At 42.5% G+C, this 24492-nt stretch overlaps 1 protein-coding gene across 1 annotated transcript in view; it reads right to left on the bottom strand.

Annotated features, from left to right (window-relative positions):
• The window catches only part of mafa (MAF bZIP transcription factor a), a 195469-nt gene extending 172894 nt beyond the window's left edge, over positions 1-22575 (bottom strand). Inside the window, exons 1-2 of the mRNA XM_061880829.1 lie at positions 21212-22575; positions 11751-11816 (exon numbers count right to left, since the gene is read on the bottom strand). Coding sequence (XP_061736813.1) covers positions 11789-11816; positions 21212-22206 — 1023 coding nt within the window. The 5' untranslated portion in view covers positions 22207-22575 and the 3' untranslated portion in view covers positions 11751-11788. The remainder of the gene's footprint in view (positions 1-11750; positions 11817-21211) is intronic.
• Between the last annotated feature and the right edge of the window lie 1917 nt (positions 22576-24492).

Here is a 24492-nt window from a genome sequence, read left to right as displayed (position 1 = left end):
TTTTTACACTTGCAACAAGAAAAGTCAACTCAGTTTTAGGACATCCCTACACTCTTTGACACTTTACATGTCAATACTTAAAACGGTGAGTGGTTTGTTTTAAATACAGCTTCATATAGTTTGCAGTGTTTTTTTGTTTTTTTTCACACTTTTATGATAGACTGTAAGACTATCTGCTTGAAAAAAAACTATAACGCAGAGTTTATGATGGACACATTTATTATTTCACATTCTATTGTTTCGGAGCGTGAATAATTCACATGTGTTTGTAGACACAGACTACTGCCACCTACTGGTGTGGTAATGCATTCAGCCCGAAAAATTCATGAGTTTAGAGGCGACTGATGTTGGCTGGCCCGATTTGTGTTCATCCAATTGAGGTCAGGGCTTGCAAGCTTTTCCACAGTTGTTCTTCAACATGTGTAATAAACTTTAGAGGAAACAAAGGACCTAATGCCAACTTTACATCAGTTCAATATTAGAACAAGAAATGTGTCTCATACTGTAAAGCGCAGGTAAACTCAACACAACTCAAGGCTTGGGGGCCCCATTTGTCCACTGCATCATTTTTTGTGGCACAACAAAAGCCTGGAAATAATGGGTGTCAATAGAACATTTAATCTTTCTAGATTAATATATCTAAATTTTGAGCCCAGAAAATAATGCATGCATATGTCAATTATAACTCAATATAATTTGATACAACAAGCTTGTTTTTGTCACTGAAACCCTTTTCAAATTAAATTCTACACTAGCTGAACTTTTCTTTATATATCATTTTGTTTGTAAATATATATATATATATATATATATATATATGTATATATATATATATATATATATATATATATACAGTATATGTATGTGTGTATATATACATCTATTTATATATGTGTGTGTGTATGTGTATGTATATATATATATATATATATATATATATATATATATATATATATATATATATATATATATATATATATATATATATATAATACACTTTTTTCTTGTTGTTGTCTTATCCCCCCCAAAACATTTATAAGGCAATATAAAAAGTATTCCACACTTCTCTTGTGTAAAGTAAATGTGTGCATTAGTTATGGGGGCATCTCCATTCACAATTTGATTTGCCTGAGCGGTTGGACAGGACAGATTTAAAAAAAAAAAACTGTGACTTCCTGCGAGCCTGGATGTGGACGCTGGCAGTGGACCGTAATTTGGGGACTCCTGAGTTAGACAGTGGTGTTGCATTTGAAGGCAGTTGGTGTGACGATCTGTCACTTCATTTCAGTTTGTTTTCCTCGTTCTTGTATATACTTCCTATTCAGTGCTCTTATTGTGGTCTCCACTTCCTGCTTGTTCCGCTGAGCACTGTTCATTTCACACACCTGCTGTTGATTGGCAGCTGGTCCACACCTACTGCTAATCAACATGTATGCTATTTTATGCCTTGTCTCGAGCACTCCTTAGTGCTCGATGATAACTCTTTCTGTTTGGAACCATTGTTTTGCTAGACTGCTTCATTTGACATTAAAGATGCATCTTACCTTCTCTTCACTCTCCTGGTTCTTGCATCTTGGGTTAACAAAACGGCAGCCATGCGAGTTCCCGACAGTTGGAGCATTTTCCATTTCCGAAAACACTGATGATTGGCCAAGATGTGCGGTGAATTTGCAGGGATTGGGCAAAGTTCCGAGGCTGAGCAGTTGAATATGCGTGTATAAGCGCAACCACACCAGCGCAAAATCCCAAAGGGGCTGAATAATTTCATCAAGCAGCCCTCTGAGGGCTTCCATGGCTGCGATATGGCCCACGATGAAAATGAAATGTATTTTTTTTTGTCCTGTCCAGCTACCTAGGCAAATCATACAGTTGATGTAGATGCCCATATTTGCTCTACAGATGTACTTTACAAAAAAGAAGTGTGGGATACTTCTCTTGTTGCCTTATTTGTATTTGACTTCATTAAATGGATTTATATTTATGTTTAGCGCAGCCGGACGAGCAGGAGGGGATAGAAAGAGGAAAAAAGGAAGACAGAGGGGGAAATTGCAGTGATAAGAAGGGATAAGACAGACAAAACAACAACAACAAACAGAACAGCAACAGCAAATACGATACTGTATGTACAAATATTAAATGAAAAGTGATAGCAAAGAAGCAGTTCTTGAAGTAAATCTTAATAACACAGAAATGACAATGAACATTTTTCCACTACAAATGGAGCAGTGGAAATAACACTATTAATAATGAATAATAACAATAATTACCTCTATTATCAACAATACAATTGTTTCAAATGCAACAATACATACGTATTGATAACTTGACAACAAAAGAAAACAGATAAATTGAGGGGAAGAAAGAGAAGCAAAATGTATTAACCTTGTAGATTGTCATTGTACCCTAGGGTAGTGTTTTTCAACCATTGTGCCGCAGCACACTAGTGTGCCGTAAAATACAGTCGGGTGTGATAATCTAATTTCAGCTATTGGGTCAAAAATATATTTTTTCCAAACCATCAATCGTAATCCGCAAAAAATGTGCCGTTGTTGAGTGTCTGTGCTGTCTAGAGCTCGGCAGAGCAACCGTGTAATACTCTTCCAAATTAGTAGGTAGCAATAGGCAGCAAATTGCTTTGTAGATCACAATTTGAAGACGACAACAGGAGGCATTGTGCTGGTAAAAAGGTATCTAATGCTTAAACCAACAATAAACCAAAGGTGAGTGCCCCTAAAAAAGGCATTGAATCTTAGGGATGGCTATGCAGAACTATGCTACACTGAACTTACTACAAAATAAAGAAAAACAGAATGCTGGACGACAGCAAAGACTTGCTGCGTGTGGAGCAGAGATGGCATCCACAAAGTACATCCGTACATGACAACAATGTCCACACAAAGAAGGATAGCAACAACTGAAATAGTCTTGATTGCTAAAACAAAGCAAGTGCGGGGAATAGTGCTCAAAGGAAGACATGAAAATGCAACAGGAAAATACCAACAAAACAGGAAAAGCCACCAAAATAGGAGGGCAAGACACCACACCCAGGAAAACGGCAAAAAACTCAAAATAAGTCACGGTGTGATGTGACAGGTCATGACAGTGCTTTGAGACAAGTATAGTGAAGTTTGGTTGGTTATGGTTTGAATTCCATCCATCCATCCATCCATCTTCTTCCGCTTATCCGAGGTCGGGTCGCGGGTGCAGCAGCCTAAGCAGGGAAGCCCAGACTTCCCTCTCCCCAGCCACTTCGTCTAGCTCTTCCCGGGGGATCCCGAGGCGTTCCCAGGCCAGCCGGGAGACATAGTCTTCCCAACGTGTCCTGGGTCTTCCCCGTGGCCTCCTACCGGTTGGACGTGCCCTAAACACCTCCCTCGGGAGGCGTTCGGGTGGCATCCTGACCAGATGCCCGAACCACCTCATCTGGCTCCTCTCGATGTGAAGGAGCAGCGGCTTTACTTTGAGTTCCTCCCGGATGGCAGAGCTTCTCACCCTATCTCTAAGGGAGAGCCCCGCCACACGGCGGAGGAAACTCATTTCGGCTGCTTGTACCCGAGATCTTATCCTTTCGGTCATGACCCAAAGCTCATGACCATAGGTGAGGATGGGAACGTAGATCGACCGGTAAATTGAGAGCTTTGCCTTCCGGCTCAGCTCCTTCTTCACCACAACGGATCGGTACAACGTCCGCATTACTGAAGACGCCGCACCGATCCGCCTGTCGATCTCACGATCCACTCTTCCCCCACTCGTGAACAAGACTCCTAGGTACTTGAACTCCTCCACTTGGGGCAGGGTCTCCTCCACAACCCGTAGATGGCACTCCACCCTTTTCCGGGAGAGAACCATGGACTCGGATTTGGAGGTGCTGATTCTCATTCCGGCCGCTTCACACTCAGCTGCGAACCGATCCAGTGAGAGCTGAAGATCCCGGCCAGATGAAGCCAACAGGACCACATCGTCTGCAAAAAGCAGAGACCTAATCCCGCGGCCACCAAACCGGAACCCCTCAATGCCTTGACTGCGCCTAGAAATTCTGTCCATAAAAGTTATGAACAGAATCGGTGACAAAGGGCAACCTTGGCGGAGTCCAAACCTCACTGGAAACGTGTCCGACTTACTGCCAGCAATGCGGACCAAGCTCTGACACTGATCGTACAGGGATCGGACTGCCATAATAAGACAGTCCGATACCCCATACTCTCTGAGCACTCCCCACAGGACTTCCCGAGGGACACGGTCGAATGCCTTCTCCAAGTCCACAAAGCACATGTAGACTGGTTGGGCAAACTCCCATGAACCCTCAAGAACCCTTCCGAGAGTATAGAGCTGGTCCACAGTTCCACGACCAGGACGAAAACCACACTGTTCCTCCTGAATCCGAGGTTCGACTATCCGGCGTAGTCTCCTCTCCAGTACACCTAAATAAACCTTACCGGGAAGGCTGAGGACTGTGATCCCACGATAGTTGGAACACACCCTCCGGTCCCCCTTCTTCAAGAGAGGGACCACCACCCCGGTCTGCCAATCCAGAGGTACCGCCCCCGATGTCCACACGATGCTGCAGAGTCTTGTCAACCAAGACAGCCCCACAGCATCCAGAGCCTTAAGGAACTCCGGGCGGATCTCATCCACCCCTGGGGCCTTGCCACCGAGGAGCTTTTTAACTACCTCAGCAACCTCAGCCCCAGAAATAGGAGAGTCCACTACAGATTCCCCAGGCACTGCTTCCTCATAGGAAGACGTGTTGGTGGGATTGAGGAGATCTTCAAAGTATTCCTTCCACCTATCCACAACATCCGCAGTTGAGGTCAGCAGAACACCATCCACACCATACACGGTGTTGACAGTGCACTGCTTCCCCTTCCTGAGGCGGCGGATGGTGGTCCAGAATCGCTTCGAAGCCATCCGGAAGTCATTTTCCATGGCTTCCCCAAACTCTTCCCATGTCCGAGTTTTTGCCTCTGTGACCGCCGAAGCTGCACACCGCTTGGCCTGTCGGTACCTGTCCACTGCCTCTGGAGTCCTATGAGCCAAAAGAACCCGGTAGGACTCCTTCTTCAGCTTGACGGCATCCCTCACCGCTGGTGTCCACCAGCGGGTTCTAGGATTACCGCCACGACAAGCACCAACTACCTTGCGGCCACAGCTCCGATCAGCCATCTCGACAATAGAGGTGCGGAACATGGTCCACTCGGACTCAATGTCCAGCACCTCCCTCGTGACATGTTCAAAGTTCCTCCGGAGGTGGGAATTGAAACTTTCTCTGACAGGAGACTCTGCCAGACGTTCCCAGCAAACCCTCACAATGCGTTTGGGCCTGCCAGGTCTGTCCGGCAACCTCCCCCACCATCGCAGCCAACTCACCACCAGGTGGTGATCGGTAGAAAGCTCCGCCCCTCTCTTTACCCGAGTGTCCAAAACATGAGGCCGCAAATCCGATGACACAACTACAATGTCGATCATGGAACTGCGGCCTAGGGTGTCCTGGTGCCAAGTGCACATATGGACACCCTTATGTTTGAACATGGTGTTTGTTATGGACAAACTGTGACGAGCACAGAAGTCCAATAACAAAACACCACTCGGGTTCAGATCCGGGCGACCATTCTTCCCAATCACGCCTCTCCAGGTTCACTGTCGTTACCAACATGAGCGTTGAAGTCCCCCAGCAGAACAAGGGAATCACCCGGGGGAGCACTCTCCAGTACTCCCTCGAGTGTACCCAAAAAGGGTGGGTATTCTGAACTGTTGTTTGGTGCGTAAGCGCAAACAACAGTCAGGACCCGTCCCCCCACCCGAAGGCGGAGGGAAGCTACCCTTTCGTCCACTCGGTTGAACTCCAACGTGCAGGCTTTAAGCCCGGGGGCAACCAGAATTGCCACCCCAGCCCGTCGCCTCTCACTGCCGGCCACGCCAGAGTGAAAGAGAGTCCAGCCCCTTTCAAGAGAAGTGGTTCCAGAGCCCTTGCTGTGCGTCGAAGTGAGTCCGACTACATCCAGCCGGAATTTCTCTACTTCGCGCACTAGCTCAGGCTCCTTTCCCCCCAGTGAGGTGACGTTCCACGTCCCAAGAGCGAGCTTATGTAGCCGAGGATCGGACCGCCAAGTGCCCTGCCTTCGGCTGCCGCCCAGTTCACATTGCACCCGACCTCTATGGCCCCTGCTATGGGTGGTGAGCCCATTGGAGGGGGGACCCACGTTGCCTCTTCGGGCTGTGCCCGGCCGGGCCCCATGGGTACAGGCCCGGCCACCAGGCGCTCGCCATCGTGCCCCACCTCCGGGCCCGGCTCCAGAGGGGGGCCCCGGTGACCCGCGTCCGGGCGAGGGAAATCTGGGTCCTTTGTTTTTACTTGTCATAGAGGTTTTCGAGCTGCTCTTTGTCTGGTCCCTCACCTAGGACCATTTTGCCTTGGGAGACCCTACCAGGGGGCTTAAAGCCCCCAGACAACATAGCTCCTAGGATCATTGGGACACGCAAACTCCTCTACCACGGTAAGGTGGCAGCTCAGAGAGGAGCTGAGTTGGAATTCATATTCAACAATTGCGATGACAACTTTTTACTGTCAATATCGAGTTACATTTTTACATGATTTCTGCTGGTCGTGTGCTTTTGGCTTTTTTCAATGAAAAAAATGTGCCTTGGCTCAAAAAAGGTTGAAAAACATTGCCCTAGGGGAACTTATGTTAATATATGTTTGATGAAACGTGAATATACGTTTGAGTGTATGTATGCATATGTGCTTATATATGTACAGTATGTATATATGTATGTTTGTGCAGTGAATGTATGTGTGAATGTATGTGCCGTGAGCATGTACTGTATGTATGTACTGTATTTTTGTATGTATCTGGGAGCATAGGTACCTATGTATGTGGGTAAGTATCAATGTGTGCATGTATGTATGTATTAATGAATGCAAATACAAATGTATATACATTTGTATGAATAATTGTGTGTATGTGAGTCTGTATGTGCATTTATATGTACAATATATTGGTCTCCCTGTGTGTGCGGGAGACAAAGTACGGCCCCAGCCACCCAGAGAGCCCAACCCAAAACAGCAGGTGCGATGCCCAAGGAACAAGGGACCACCAGCCCCACGCAGCCAGGCCGGCCAGCGTCAGGAACCCCAGAGCTGGATCTACTGCCCGGCAGGGCCAGTGGCAGGCCATAGACAGACGCGCTCAGCAGAAGACAAGGCACAGGAGAAGCAGGGGACAGCCAGCCCCCCAGCCAGCAAGACACTACACTCCATGCGGGAAAAATGGCAGGACGCCCTGCCGCGAGGGGCCCAGAGACTCCCCGCAGCCGGACGGGAAGACCGCCCCCACCCAATCAGCAACCTGGCCCCCACTAGCTCGGTGGGGCCAGCCCCCCTTAAGTTTGCCGCCGCAGTACCGCCCAGCACGGGACCACAGGAATCAACCACCCCACTTGCAGGATGAAAATGAGTTTGACGCCCCTGCTAAAATATATGCCTGCTAACTTCATCTTGTTTCTGTGCTGTGTTCAAGTGCAACACAAGTGATGTGAGGCAAAGCAGCAATCGGACTCCTGCAGCTATATATTTAATGTGACTTTGGTGTGTTTGCACTTTACAGAATGCTTATGTGATCACACTTACGCCAGCCAGCTGCACTCTATATTTGTACTCATACCCCACACATTTTTTCACACATTTGATATGTAATGTATATAAAAACACACACCTGGTGGTTTATCTATGTCAGCATATCCAGGGTCCCTTATTTCCCATGGGGGCCCCAGCATTTTTTTTTGAATAGTGAACCCCTTGAAGTTTCTATACTTGCACCCACAATGGCCAGTCTCATCGAGATGTTAACATGTCCTAAGGTCCTCAACAATCATATATTTAGCTTTAGGTAGATCCGCCATGATTTTGGTGTAGGTCTATGCAGTCCTGGCCAGATTCAGGGCACTTTCCCCAGGCAAGGACAACAAGACCTGGCTCTCCATCTCCATCATGCAGCTTGTCCCCCTGGATCTACGTGGCCAGACTGCTCATCGGCGCTCCCCTCTTATATACTTTGCATAAAACAAAGACGTGCCTCTTGCATGGTTGAAACCGCTAATAACGGGATGGAGCAGACCACACTGCACGCGACCCCTCCGCGCTCCGCTGGCAGGCTGTCAGAGCGCAGCGTCGGCACCGTGCAGCGACGCAGCCAGGGGCCCGAGATTTACGAGGCCATCTGAGATAGACATCCTCATGGTTTTCCACTTTAATTCGTTTAACATCCGTTCCATTGGCATTGTTTATATTCCCTAGCCCTGAGTTGCAAGCAGGGGGCACCTAATTCACAGTGATGACGTGTGGAAGGGGAGGGGATCGCTTAAAACGTTTCATCTATACAAGATTTGTCCTTGTTGTTCTTGAAGGCTTTTGTCCTATCCCAACTCTTGCAATGAAGTAAAACTGGAAGAAGGCCAGCTACTGATCACTGCTTAGTCACAATTCTGCAGACGGCAAATTTACATGTGAATAGCCTATGCTGTAAATAGGGATGGGTGCCTTTCGTCTTTGAATCGATTTGGTATCAGTAGGTAGCAATAGGCAGCTAATTGCTTTGTAGATTACAATATGAAGACGACAGCAGGAGGCATTGTGCAGGTAAAAAGGTATCCAATGCTTAAACCAACAATAAACCAAAGGTGAGTGCCCCTAAAAAAAGGCATTGAATCTTAGGGATTGCTATGCAGAACGACACTACAACTGAACTGGCGACAAAATAAAGAACAACAGAATGCTGGACGACAGCAAAGACATGCAGCGTGTGGAGCAGAGATGGCATCCACAGAGTGTTCCGTGCATCATGTAGGGGAACGCACCTCATGGTACTAATTTTGTGGTGTTCAAAAGTGTTAATAACTGCTAATTGTTTATCTTTTTGTCTTACACTTCTGTGTCCTGTTTGCAAGTACTGTAATGAAGTGAAGTGAATTATATTAATATAGCACTTTTTCCTCAAGTGACTCAAAGCGCTTTACATAGTAAAACCCAATATCTAAGTTACAATTAAACCAGTGTGGGTGGCACTGGGAGCAGGTGGGTAAAGTGTCTTGCCCAAGGACACAACAGTATTGACTAGGATGGCAGAAGCGGGGATTGAACCTGCAACCCTCAAGTTGCTGGCACGGCCGCTCTACCAACCGAGCTATACCGCCCCAATGTACTGTTATAAACACTTAACTTTGCATGCAGTTGCAATTCCAAGACATTAGATGGCAGTAGTGTATAAACTGTGGCAAAGTCGTGTATAAAGAGATTATGGCCAACTCGCTTTCAGAGTTGGTACCCAACTTGGCACCCTGTAGATACGTGAGGGGCTTTTCATGACTTCAGTGCGCCATGTTGGGGACCAAATCTGAAACCGAGTTGGCCATACTCCCCCTCTATACAAGGCTCTGTGCAACTGTATATTACCTTAGCCAGGAAGTGGTCTTTGTCATAAAGTTGAATGAGCCAGTCATTTCTTTTGATGAGTCCCACAAAGTGTTTCTACTATTAGCTTTGTATTCATCAAACACCAGATGTTTGATTGTAACCTGTATGTTGGTTGTAGTTTTTATGACCAAATTTGGAGGTGTTGCAATTTCTATCTAAAATCACTCCAACCAATCAGTAGCATGTCTATGGCAAATCCAATGTAAATTGCACATATATAAAAGGGGTACTTACTCTGCTCTCTAATGCCTTCTTCTTGCTTTGTTGGCATTGGATATTGTAAAATTACTCGCAGGCAAAGAACCGGGTCCACTCTAAGTGATGGCTTGTTTCCCGGCCAAATGCCTGAACCTGTGCGAGTCTGCAACCAGACCATTTAATTTTACGTTAATCGGTACCCAGTAAGTACTGACAGACTTCGGCCTGTGCCTATAAAATGACTGATTTGAGTACACATCTCTAATTGTGACTGTGAGATTAAAAAATTGTCTTATGCTCTTCTCTCTCAATGAATTAAGCTGAGAATGTCACTGAATTTATTGTGTTTTTCCTCATTAGGTTTTAATTTGTGTGTCAAATATCTTATTTAAATTTGGATGACAATTCAATTATTGTTTTTTTTAAGAAGACAGTTATTACATAACATAGCTTTTTGGTTTCCCCCAAGATTAAAACAAGATGGAAAATGGACACGGCATTTTCACTGGAGGTTGGCGAGAAAATCAAGTGAAGCACAACGCAGTAAAACAATTTTGGCAGAGCATCTGAATTATTAATCTTTAACTTTCATTGGTAAAACTGCTTTTTTCGAACAATGGGAATTGTTTGATGAAAGTGAATCGATTTTCTCTAAAGCAAACACCACAAAAGTCCTTTAGATGTGGATTTGCTTGTTTAAAATATTTTGTTCTCCCACAAAAAAATGAAATAAATGTAGAGTGGTTTAAAAACTGTCAAAAATATGTTCAACTACTTAAAGCTTACGATTGTTTGTAGAAAAAATGTACTAGAACAGCGAGTCTCAAACTTTTTTCACCAAGTACCACCTCAGAAAAAACCTGGCTCTCCAAGTACCACCATAATGACCAACATTAAAATACAGTAGCATAGTAGGCCTAAGTATCCATTAAAAACAAGGTAGAGGTTTTATTTAACACATATATTTAATATTTTTGGCGACTGTAACGTTCAGTTTGGTTCAGTTCAGTTTCAGTTTCAGTTTATTTCGAACATGCACATGATTCAATGTAATGCATCACACATTTCCAGTTGTTTCATTACAGCACGTCCGAAAAAGGGTAGGAAGAAGTAGAGCTTATTTAATCCTACCCCTTTTCATACCATAGCAATGTTATAAAATGTCCTTGTTGTCTGTAACAGAACAGTTAACAAATAAATAAAAAGTAAATTATATACCATAGTAAGTAAACAAATATTAAATACATAAATAATCTCTGTCTAAATAAAAAAAAAGAAAAGGGTTCAAGATGTTCATCATAATTCCTGTTCTGTGTACTTCATGAACACTTGTAGTTTGAACAGTCTCTTAAACTGAATCATATTGGTGCTTTGTTTGATTTCTTTGGTTAATCCGTTTCATAATTAAATTCCGCATACTGATCTACTAAACAACTGAAGTGTTGTACGAGCATACAAATGTTTTAAATTTGATTTTCCTCTAAGGTTATATTCCTCCTCTTTTGTTGAGAAGAATTGTTGTACATTCTTGGTTAGCAGGTTATTGTTTTCTTTACACATCATTTTAGCTGTCTGCAAATGCACCTAAACGTTGAATTTCAATAATTGTGATTCAATAAATAAAGGGATTGTATGTTCTGTATATCCAACATTATGTATTATTGTAATTGATCTTTTTTGTAACACAGTTAGTGAATGAAGCGCACATTTGTGGCTGTTTCCCCATATTTCTACCCAATAACTCAGATATGGTAACTCTAGCGAGCAGTTTGAATAGTAATATTGTGTTTGAATATAGACAAAAAGAATAATGCATTCTAATCAAGTGATTATTTGAATGGAGTCTGCGTACCAGTAGTGCGTACCACAATTTGAGAATCGCATTACTAAAATATTCTGAACAGACTCTTAAGTGAGCTATTGTACACATATAGTTAAATCCACTGAAATAGTTGACTATATAGCTAAACATATCAATTGTCAGAGAGGACAGTACAACTATATCTGGCATTGTTGCTTAACAGGACTCTACTGTACAGTGTAAAAAAAAAACACTGAAATACTTTATATATTTTTTTTTTACCTCTGGAAGCCAAGGGCACGGAGGAATGGGGCTTGAAATCACAGATGGAGGAATTTTCTGGATGACCTAGAGGAGCGGGTAAGATTGAAGAGAAAAAACACGAGACGATAAATGAGGACGAAGGTAAAACACACAGTACCATTTCCTCTCTTCCCTCCAGCATGTGTCATTCTCCGTCAAACACACAACAAATGCACAAACAGTTCCACTCTGAGAGAGAGAGATTCACTCTGGAACCTTGTCTGACTGGTGGAATACAGTACATGCATCACTGTAAGTGTTTGATGCAAAGGGAAATGTAAAAATTTGCATGTAAATAGACTTTATAGGCAGATCCCCATGCATCAAAACACTGTAACCACCAGGGACAGACTATATAAGCACGCAGTGTGTCGCTGCACACAGAAGACAAAATATAATTTTTTTTTTTACCTGCTCAGCTTGTTAAATTACACAATTAATTATTTTAAAACGGGACTCCAATTTATCACAAGAACAAATGAACTGTGACGCTTGGCATTTCTGGTCTTCACGAGAGACACTTTCATTTTCATCCCCCTTTTCTAAAAGCAAAATTCAAAGTAGGAGAGCAGGTGTGTTCAGGAATCCTCAGACGCTCAATAAATGTTATGGGGGAAATCTTCGCTTAGATCTCAGCTCCCTGTGCTGGGATGCCAAACAGGCCCATGGAGGGAAATAGACGGCGCTAAAGGAAAGTTTAAATCATTGCATTTTCAAATAAGTGCCACATAAATCTCTTTTACAAATTGTGTACAAACCGAGGCCTCTTAATTAGCTTCATTTTTTGTTATAAAACATATTTGCCATTAAAACAATGATGATAAAAAGGTTTTTTAAACCAATTCACTGTTATGTGCATATGCTGGATGGTGTTGCATTTATTTAAGTCACCCGTCTCTTGGTCTGGGTCCATTTACAAACATATAAAATTACCACAGCAGGTCCCGAGCACCTCATTACCAACATAACCTGCAGCCAGTCTTTCAAGGACAACTCTCTAATGACACCACACGTATCCGCTTAATGTCTATTTGAAGCACACCGTGACTTCCCTCTGTAGGCAGGAAGAAGAAAAAAAACGAGGAAATTTAAAGAAATCGCATCCTCGGATTGAATAAGCACCTTAATGGATCCCTGATGTCAGTTTAATTATAAAGGAGTTTACTGTTTCCACGTTTAATCTGGCTCGTATAGAATGACAGAAGACAGGATTTTCATTATCTCCTTCATCTGCTATGAATGTCTATAGCAGTGGTTCTCAAAAGGGGGTACACGTACCTCTGGGGGTACTTGAAGGTATACCAAGGGGTACATGAGATTTTTGAAAAATATTCTAAAAATAGCAATAATTCAAAAATCCTTTATAAATATATTTATTGAATAATACTTCAACAAAAAAAGGAATGTAAGTTCATAAACTGTAAAAAGAAATGCAACAATGCAATATCCAGTGTTGACAGCTATATTTTTTGTGGACATGTTCCATAAATATTGATGTTACAAATTTATTTTTTGTGAAGAAATGTTTACAATTAAGTTCATGAATCCAGATGAATCTCTATTACAATCCCCAAAGAGGGCACTTTGAGTTGATGATTACTTCTATGTGTAGAAATATTTATTTAAAATTGAATCATCCATCCATCCTTTATTTTTCTACCGCTTATTCCCTTTGGGTGCCTATCTCAGCTACAATCGGGCGGAAGGCGGGGAACATCCTGGACAAGTTGCCACCTCATCGCAGTATAATTGAATCACTTGTTTATTTTTTCAACAAGTTTTTAGTTATTTTCATATATTTTTTTTTCCAAATAGTTCAAGAAATACCACTACAAATGAGCAATATTTTGCACTCTTATACAATTTGATGAATCAGAAACTGATTACACAGTGCTGTATTTCACTTCTTTATCTCTTTTTTTTTAACCAAAAATGCTTTGCGCTGATTATGGAGTACTTGAATTAAAAAAATGTTCACAGGGGATGCATCAATGAAAAAAGTTTGAGAACCACTGGTCTATAGAATATCCGCATTTGAGACATTTCTTTGTCTCACTATGCATATTTAAGACGTCCATCACTATATGTATGTGCTTCAAATATTGGGAGTCATTTAAATTGAGTGAAACAATTAACAAAGCAAATTTAAAAAACTAAGGAAAATGGAATGTGCTACTTCACTTTCTACCAGCAGGGGTGGGGGTTAATAATTTAGCAAGGCAGTCTGCTGAAAATGATGAAAAGAGCCACTCTACATTGCAACTGACGCTGTGGTCAAAGTTGGAATTGCCACAAAACCCATTTTTAAGATATACAACAATCTACTGCTATCTGGTTGCGAAAGTGCAAATCCCCCAATTTGTCACGTTTCCTTTGTCAGGTAAACCGTGTGAGCGGAGCCATATGAATCCACTTCCCACTGTACAAAGTCAATGATCGGGTCAATGCATATGTCAAAAATGAGTGAGGAGACTCTGACGGGTGTACTCACTGGCACATTTCACCCCAAAATACACCCTAACTGGACTTTAGATAAAACGGTTGCCACATTTTGAGCAAATCAATTACATATATACATTCAAGTAAAACTCTTTAAAACATTTCCTGGATGACATTCTGACAATAGAATGGCATTTGTGTCCAAATATTGCGGTCTTATTTTAGATTAACAACCTGTGATTTATCATCATGAATCCAAATTCAAAAGTGCGATTAATCAGATTTTTTTTTAAACTATCCTCTGGCAACGCTAGTATTTTATCAATGTATTTGTTTATTTTTATGCAGAGCACAAATCCAATTTTTATCTGTAATACAAAATTACTAAATTGCATTTATAAGAGAATGGATATACGATTGTGCTGAAAAATTACTGTTTTTTTTTTGTCTGGTAGGGTACATTGTGGTCATCCACAACAGTGCCCACACTCCATTGTGTAATGGGGGAAACCTACTCGGTGGCCTGGTGACCTACTCAGTGGCCTAGTGGTTAGAATGTCCGCCCTGAGATCGGTAGGTTGTGAGTTCAAATCCCGCCCGAGTCATACCAAAGACTATAAAAATGGGACCCATTACCTCCCTTCTTGGCACTCAGCACTAAGGGTTGGAATTGGGGGTTAAATCACCATAAATGGTTCCCGGGTGCGGCACCGCTGCTGCCCACTGCTCCCCTCACCTCCAAGGGGGTGATCAAGGGTGATGGGTCGAATGCAGAAAATTATTTCGCCATATCTAGTATGTGTGTGAAAATCATTGGTAATTTAACTTTAACAATACTTATGCAACATACAAAGTAATAGTTTGTCCCTCGATGTGTGTATCCCCTATAAGAAAGAAAAAAAATCCTGCGACCGATACAACTGCTGTGTCATTTGACAAGGAAGCGCCAAACTGTATTTATCAGGAAACACCTCTTTCGGCTCACAACTCGTACTAAATTAAGTCGGTGGAGGGGTTTGCCGTCTTTGACATCCGATTGTGTCGCCATCGTTGATCTTAATGGGACGAAGGAAAATTCCAAAATCTGGGATTAAGTTTATTTGACTCATTGCCTAGAGTTGTATGTTTCACATTCCTTTCTGTACAGCTATTTGTTTAAAAAAAACAACTAAAACAAAATTTGCTAACTGTAAATGGATGGCTTTTGGCCATTATGAAACACAGTATCAGTGCGGTGTCAATACAGCCAGTGAGTGTGCCATACACTCACTGAGGCGTCATTTACCCATAGCTACCCTCAGCTTTGAGCCATTTAAGGACAATGGAATGCAAATTAAAAGAAATGAAATGTTTAGTTAGGGACATTAACTAACCAACCATACGCTTCCTTCCAATCACAAGCCACATTAAAAAAAAAATGTCTAGTATAAACCAGCAGACTAACTACAGCTAAGTTATATTACAACTCCCACATATATTCTGTTACACAAACATACTGGTGTTTTTACTTGTGTTGCATTGAAGGCCAATAAAAAGCATAGCTGTTTAAGACGGGAAATGGGTGGGAGACGACAAGTGAATCATCTAGAATTGACTTCGGTTCTGCGGCATGTCGGATGTGTGCTCGTCCATCTCATTTGGTGAGTTCTGGGCAGAGGAAATGAGCGTGGAATCCCCAGGGCAGGGATTACTCTAATGACTTTGAGAGCAACCCTGCATGCCGTCACTTCTGACCCCAACTCGTCTTCCTCTCCAGATGATGACAAGCAGATATGCGCACACACATTAGTTGACAAACACGCACCGTTTACGCTCGTGTACAAGTTGTGTGTGTGGAGTGCAGACGCTCGCATACGAATCAATGTGTTGAAAAAAATGTAAACAAATACTTAGATCTGGTATTTAACTGTAAACTGTGCAGCGGGCCACATTTCCTTCTCACTAACAAAGATTGTGTATTTTAACAGCACAAGACTAATGGCTGAGAGTTAGTAAGCAGCAAGCCTTGCGCAAAACGTGATTGCAAACATGAATGAGGTATTTATCAGTCAGAGACCAGCTTTATGTAAAAGGAGTGTTGCCTCTTTTGCTGATTGTTTGACAAGTGCACAAATAATAAAAAAAAAACTGTTTCAAAAGCAGGCTAAATTGGGAATCAAGCAGAATTGTATGTACAAAATGTTTCACATTTTATTTATGAACACCGATTTAAAAAATGTTTTCGATCACACTTAAATTTAATTTTATTCATTTTTTGCACTAAAATTATTCCATGCGAAAGACATTTGCTGTTATATTCATATCGATGACAGAGCAGGAAAGGGGCTAGGAACACTTTTAGAGTAAAATTTCACATGAAGTTCAATAATTGACATTTTACAGGCGCTTTCTTCATGCAAAACCTCACGACTCAACGAGACGGACTTGGCCCATGTTCCGCCTGTTGAATTAGGCTACTTCAAACTGACATGTTGGTCACAAGCTGCATGGCAAGGTGCCAAAGTAAACACGTTAACTTGTTAGAGGAGCACATCTCTGGGAGACTGACAAATGTCACTCTTTGTTAACAACTCTGTAGCAAAGGGATTTTTTTTTTTTTTTACACTAGATCAGGGGTAAGGAACCTATGGCTCTAGAGCCAGCTGTGGCTCTTTTGATGAATGCATCAGGCTCTCAGATAAATCTTGGCTGACATTGCTTAACACGATAAGTAATGAATAATTCCGCTGGCAATCACAGTGTCAAAAATAACGTTCAAAATATAAAACATTTTCATGCATTTTAATCCATCCATCCGTTTTGTACCGCACCTGTTCAAGAAGTCGCATTAATGGTAAGAAGTATTTATTCATTATTGGTTAGCTTCAGAATAACAATGTTATTAAAAAGAATAAGAGACTTATTATACTCTAAAAATGTTGGTCTTACTTAAAAATGCACGGATTTAGTTGTATTAGGTGTTAAAAAATATTATATGGCTCTCACGGAAACACATTTTAAAATATTTGTCTTTCATGGTTCTCTGAGCCAAAAAGGTTCCTGACCCCTGCACAAGATCCATCTTTTGGCACATACATGCCACAATCGCATGAAGCAGAACAATCGAATCCACTTACAGTGTTGTTTGTGTGTACTTCTACAAAGCATGGGAGTTTGTTATTTTTTTCCTCGAACTGATGTTTGCCAAACAACGAAACAATCAATATATGCTTGCGATTTGAAAGAAAATATGTTGACCAAAAACCAGATTTACATGTTTTACATACCAGTAAAAACCTCCACCACATGGCTATAAAAGCCATTAAAGTCCTTTCTTTGAAATCACAAACATAGCCTCTGAATGGGCGTATAGGAGAGCATCCATCCTGAAGTTATTCGATACATACTTTTTTAGTGAAATGTGAAAATAACTGCACCAAAGCTCAGAACAGATAGATGCAATTAGATAAATTTTGGAAGAAGGCTTTGCTGTGAAATGGGTGGTGTGCGCACGCATGCAAAGACGCGACAGTGGCACAGCTGTACGGAGCTGCGCTCTCGATTTATCATCCCTACATCGCAGGAGCTAGTGAACCACGCTACTATTAATCATCAGCAAAATCATTTAATTCAGCACAAGCCCAACTATTGTCTCAGTTTCTCCCCTCAGTAGTCTGTGCAAAACAGCAAGCACCTCCGAGGAAATCACCGCAATAAGACGGCCATGAGGTACCTAAATGACCCGATGGATAGCGCAGTCCTACTTGTGGGAGTGACCATGCATTTTAGTTATGGAATTCAACTTAGTGGTTCACAAATAGCATGCAGCTTTGGACAGATGCACTGTAAAAAGTGAATTTTGTTCAGGGTTGTTCATAAACTGTCAAAGTTGCATCGAAAGGTCTGTTTCAGTTTGTCCTCAGAAGCTTTCGATGTATGCTGACACTATTTTTAATCAATGTGTTTGTACTGGGCCAAAGGTAAAACATACCCTAAAGCAGTGGTTCTCAAATGGGGGGTATGCGTACCCCTGGGGGTATTTGAAGGTATGCCAATGGGTATGTGAGATTTTTTTTTAAAATATTCTCAAAAAAATAGCAACAATCCAAAAATCCTTTATAGATATATTTATTGAATAATACTTCAACAAAATATGAATGTAAATTCATAAACTGTGAAAATAAATGCAACAATGCAATATTCAGTGTTGACAGCTAGAATTTTTGTGGACATGTTCCATAAATATTGAGGTTAAAGATTTCTTTATTTTGTGAAGAAATCCTTAGAATTAAGTTGATGAATCCAGATGGATCTCTATTACAATCCCCAAAGAGGGCACTTTAAGTTGATGATTACTTCTATGTGTAAACATATTTATTTATAATTGAATCAATTGATTATTTTTCAACAAGTTTTCAGTTATTTTTATATCTTTTTTTCCAAAAAGTTCAAGAAAGACCACTACAAATGAGCAATATTTTGCACTCTTATACAATTTAATAAATCAGAAACTGATGACACGGTGCTGTATTTTACTTCTTTATCTCTTTTTTTTCAACCAAAAATGCTTTGCTCTGATTAGGGAGTCCTTGAATTAAAAAAAAAAAAATGTTCTCAGGGGTGAAAAGGTTGAGAAACCACTACCCTAGAGACCCTGGTTTAGTGTTTAAAGTAGCCCTTTTCTAGCGAGAGTTTAGAAGAAATATTTAAAGAAATCCAAAGGCAACATCCAAAAACCGACCAAATTACACGATCGGGTTTCTTCTGCTGCACTGGCACCCTCTGCAGCGCCCCCTCCTCACATGCCTGACATGAGTGTGCCCTCCCAGCTCTGCCATGCAGGCCCTCTGACAAACAGGATGCAGTAGAACGCTCCACAAATAACAAAGTGTGAGCATACACTGTCCAAAAGAACCTGACAACAGATCCAGCGACATGCAATGTGACATGTGAGGATGTGAGGGGCGAGGGGGGCAACATGCACCTATCACATCATGTAGGGGAAGGCACCCATGTGCACGACTATGGACATACATGTGCATAAACAATCACATTAAAACAAATATTTAGTCACACACTCTCTACAGACAAGCATATCAAAATAATAATAATACATCAATATAATAAAGCAATATATTATCATTCCCCTGATTGTTGTTCATTATTTAGTTTCATTTGCAGACCAAAAATGGCATATTATAGTGATGCTATGGTTGTGTATGACAACAATAGAAGCTGTCTATTCTGTGTGGTGTGTGGTTGTGCTGTGTGTGTATTGAACATGTTTACATGTTGTCTTCTAATATTGTGTCTCAACATAGTGTGCCAATTTAGTTTTATTGTAATTTGGGGTGAATACCAATTTCTGAAACCATAGTATTGGGTGGTCTGGGGGAAAACAATGCATGAGAAAAAAAAAAATATATATTTTTTTTCTTGCTTTGTTTTTGTAATGTTTGGATCGCAATCCTGAGAATAAAAAAAAGAAAAGTGAGAAACTTATTGAAGGCAATTATACATTTATTGCATATCATTTAATTGTATGAAATGACAAAACGAGCACATATAAACATCACATATGGTTAGTGAGTGAAATCATTTTGCACAGCAAAATATATATATTTGGATGTATGTACGAAGATTAATTCACATATTCTCAAGAAGCAAAAGGAGCTCCCTCTTCTTTTTTTTTTTTCATTCATACATGCAGGGTATCAATCCCTGACCTTCTAACAATGTCCAGACATTATTACTTATAAGAATTGTTATTGCTCAGCAAATTTTCTTTGAAGTAAACACATCAGTTTTTTTCTTTTTGTTTGTTTTCCTGAAGTGATGATAAAAGTATTGCATGTTACGAAATACCTGACACGGGCCAAATAACTTTGATACGTGTGGAAAATAGTTGTTCTGAACTCCCTGCCTCATGATGACAGGCGAAAATGTTGAGTGCACTTCAGTCCAAATGCTTCAACAAGGAAAAGCATTACTGTTTAACAGTCTGAGATGTTTTTATTTTTATTTAATTTATGTCAATATTGGCTGTGCAGTGCTGCACATGCAATATATAATCCTGCTCGCTGCATCCACTGGAGCTGAACCAGTCCTTGTCAACTGTATTTGGGGCACTTTGTGGGGGGTTTGTTTGTCCATTTACATTTATATAACTTTGTACTTATATTAAGCTTTCAAAATCAAATGCTGTCAAATGTACAGTGGGAATATATTTAAATAACAGTAAAAAAAAAACAACAACAACAGAAAAATAAAAACAAAGGGTTATTTCCTTTTTTTTTCCTTTTCAACCAGGATCCCCGCCGATCAACTTCCATCATATTCACTGCAGGCTAAAGGCGGTGGGATGTCGGTGGTGCACTTCAACACAGCTGAAACGCAGTCGCACTGTACACAGGTGGGAAAGTCCTGTCACTTTTTTGTATAGCTGTCCCAAAAAAGTGAGGAGGCATAAATGAAGTATGAATGACATGCTTGCTGGAGTCATCCCACAAAGTAAGAAACCAAAAGACACTACAGGAAATAAAAACAACAATATAAAACATACACATGTCCAGCATGCAGGATAGTTCAATACCTCTTGAGGGAAATAAAAAAGTCTTTTAAGCAAGCAAATGCATGAAATGGCTGGCAATCCTCCAAAATAAAATGTCAATGAATGCATTTTGCACACTGATTTCAAACTTTAAAAAAAAAGGGGCAAGTTAAGTGCATGCATGCACTTCTTTTGCTGAACTGCAATGGGGGAGAAATAGTGACAAAAATGATGAAAAAGTAGACTAAGTGAGAGTTCTAATAGATGTAAAAAAAAAAAAAGGATCTCCACATTTAAATTGCAGTTTGTTTGAAACGGTGTAAAATGAAACGAAAAGTTGACAAATGAGTTCTTATCGGATGGAGAATGAAAAAAAGTTGTTTTTTTTTAAAACAGGCCTGCAACTTGTCAACTCTTTTTGTTTGTTTGTCTTTTTTTTTTTTTTTTTTTGCACGAATATGTGGAGACTCACATGAAAAACTCCGGGGACGAAGGGTTGTTGTCACTGCTGGAGCCACTTTCTCTGAAGCCGTTGCCGACGAGCTTCTCATACTTTTCTTTGTACGCGTCCCTCTCCCGGACCAGCCTGGAGATCTCCTGCTTGAGGTGCTCCACCTGCTGCACCAGTTGCGTCTTCTCGCCCTCCAGGACGTGCCGCTGCTGGACGCGCTTGTAGCGGCACGACTGCGCGTAGCCCCGGTTCTTGAGGGTCCTCCGCTTCTGCTTGAGCCGGATCACTTCTTCCTTGCTGACCCCGCGCAGCTGCCGGTTGAGCTCCCGCACGGACATGGTGACCAGCTGCTCGTCGGAGAAGCGGTCGTCCAGGCGCATGTGCGGGTGGTTGGTGCCAGACGCGCCGTTGGACTGGACGCCCGGCGACGGGTGGTGGTGGTGGTGGTGGCCGCCGCCCGCGCTCGCCCCGCTGTGGTGGTGGTGATGGTGGTGGTGGTGCTGAGCGCCGTTCTGAGCGGCGGCGGCGGCGATGACCGCCGACACCACCGCCGCGGCGGAGCCCATCTCCTCCCCGGCCATGGCGCCTCCCGCGCCGGCTGCGCCCCCGAACTGTTGCCCCCTGGCGTAGCCATCGAACGACTGGAGCTGGTGGCTGCTGTTAATCAGCGCCTCGACCGCGTCCTCCGGGCTGAAGCCCAGCGCCTCTGGATTGAGCTGCTGTTGGTAACCGGACATCCAGTAGAAGTCCTCTATGTGCGTCTTCTGCTCGCTCCCCGAGCCCGGGCTGGGCGCCGAGAAGCTCGGGGACGGGGGCACCGAGCTGCAGGGCGTGCTCATCGGCGTGGAAGACAAGGATCCCCCGGCGATGAGGCGGCTGCACTGGCTGATGTTGCGATCGGGCTCCAGCGGCTCCTTTTTCACTTCAAACTTCATCAGATCGAAGTCATTAACATATTCCATGGCCAGGGGACTGGTGGGCAGGTCGGAGTTGCTCATTGCCAGCTCTGATGCCATCCTCTTGCTGCTGCTCACAGTCCTCCACGCGGCCTGAGGAGCAGCTGTCACGCCGGGCTGGGTGGCGACAACGTGAGCCAGCTTGAATTACTTTGCTTTTTGCTGGGGTTTTTGTTTTGCTTCTAAAAGAAGACTTTCTCTGCGTCCTGGACTACTTTGGCCCTGCTCGGCGGAGTCTGTCGCGCACACACGCCGGCCGGTGCCGCGCACACAAGGAGCGGAGTCCCCTTCTCGGCGTGCGTGTTGTATTTCAAACATTTAACACAACTTTTTTTTTTTTTTTCTCACGGAGACATCGCCACCGGGAGCGGATAAGCGGACAGACGAGAGAAGCGGACGCAGGAGCGCTTTTCGCCCGACACGCGTCACACACCAGTTTAAGAGCTTTAGAGCGCAAGTGACGTCACGCTGCAAGTGGGAAATTGTCTCGGACGAGGAGCCAATGGGGTCGCACACTCCGTCAGCTAATTAGCATATTAGTCGGCTGCACAAACCTAGCCCCCCCCCCCTTTTCCCATGTCAACTGTCAAAGGCCGTCAGCTGACACTCAGCTGAGAAAAAAAAAGTCTCGCATTGCAGTACAATATGGAAAAGAAGATAAACAAATTTGTTTCACGTTATTGAAATTGTTTCCTAAATACATGCAGTCCATGCTAATAAACTTTTGCTTTACACTGTTGCCACTAATAACGTCTTAAAACATAAATGTGGCACGGATGTCTGGGTGATTACTGCATTTATTACAGTTTATAAGTGAGAAAGTGACTAGAAAAGAAAAAAAAGGTTAATTTAAGAGGATGATTCCTTGCGCACCATTATAAAACTCAACACTGCCACCCTTTGGACACATTAGGTACTAACACTTTTTAAAATCAAATCAATTACACACATTCATCCTTAAGAAGGGGGAAAAAAATACATATTATCCATCCATTTTCTACCGTTTATTCCCTTTTAGGGTAGCAGGGGGCGCTGGCGCCTATCTCAGCTACAATCGGGCGGAAGGCAGGGTACACCCTGGACAAGTCGCCACCTCATCATAGGGCCAACACAGATAGACAGACAACATTCACACTCACATTCACACACTAGGGCCAATTTAGTGTTGCCAATCAACCTATCCCCAGGTGCATGTCTTTGGAGGTGGGAGGAAGCCGGAGTACCCGGAGGGAACCCAAGCATTTACGGGGAGAACATGCAAACATCCCGAGCCTGGGATTGAAACCAGGACTGCAGGACCTTCTTATTGTGAGGCAGACACACTAACCCCTCTTCCACCGTGAAGCCCATGACATATTATAATAGATTGTATTTGTTTCCATTAGACCCACACATGATTGTGATTAAATCCCAGATGATTTTGGGTGGACTGTTCAGCACAGGGGTGAGTTTTGATTGATTGATTGAAACGTTTATTAGTAGTTTGCTCAGTGTTCCGTACAATTGACCAATAAATGGTAACATCTGAATACTTCTTTTTAACTTGTTTAAGTCGGGGTCCACGTAATCAATTCGTGGTACAAATATATACTATCAGCATAAAACAGTCATCAGACAAGTTAATCAGAGTGTATACATTGAATTATTTACATTATTTATACATTATTTACAATCCAGAGGGTGGGATGTGGAGGGGGGTTTGTTTGGTTGATATCTGCACTTCAGTCATCAACAATTGCATCATCTGAGAAATGGACATTTCAGTATTTGTGCCTCACAATACAAAGGTCCTGGGTTTGATACTAGGCTCTGTGTGGAGTTTGCATGTTCTCCCCTGTGACTGTGTGGGTTCCCTCTGTCTACACAGGCTTCCTCCCACCTCCAAAGACATGCACCTGGGGATAGGTTGATTGGCAACACTAAATTGGCCTCCGTGTGTGAATGTTGTCTGTCTATCCGTGTTGGCCCTGTGATGAGGTGGCGACTTGTCCAGGGTGTACACCGCCTACCGCCCGACTGCAGCTGGGATAGACTCCAGCACCCCCCGTGACCCCGAAAGGGACAAGCGGTAGAAATTGGATAGATGGATGGCGGTTCAGCATTAAGGACATATAAAAACATACAAGCACTACACAAGAACTCTAACATGCATGTTTTGGGAGTACCTGGAGGAAACCCACACAAGCACAGGGAGAACATGTAAAGTCCACACATACATGTTCCATTGGAGATTTGCAACTGGATCTCCTGATTGTGAGGTGCACTGTAAACATTGTATTTGTAAATTCTTAGCAAATTACTGTCTTATAATTGCATTACTTCCACAGTAAGATTTACAGTTACTGT

This window comes from Nerophis ophidion, linkage group LG02, assembly GCF_033978795.1.
Source record: "Nerophis ophidion isolate RoL-2023_Sa linkage group LG02, RoL_Noph_v1.0, whole genome shotgun sequence".
In the NCBI taxonomy this organism is placed as follows: Eukaryota; Metazoa; Chordata; class Actinopteri; order Syngnathiformes; family Syngnathidae; genus Nerophis; species Nerophis ophidion.
Note: the sequence above shows the minus strand (reverse complement) of the source record. Positions and strands in the feature narration are given on the sequence as shown.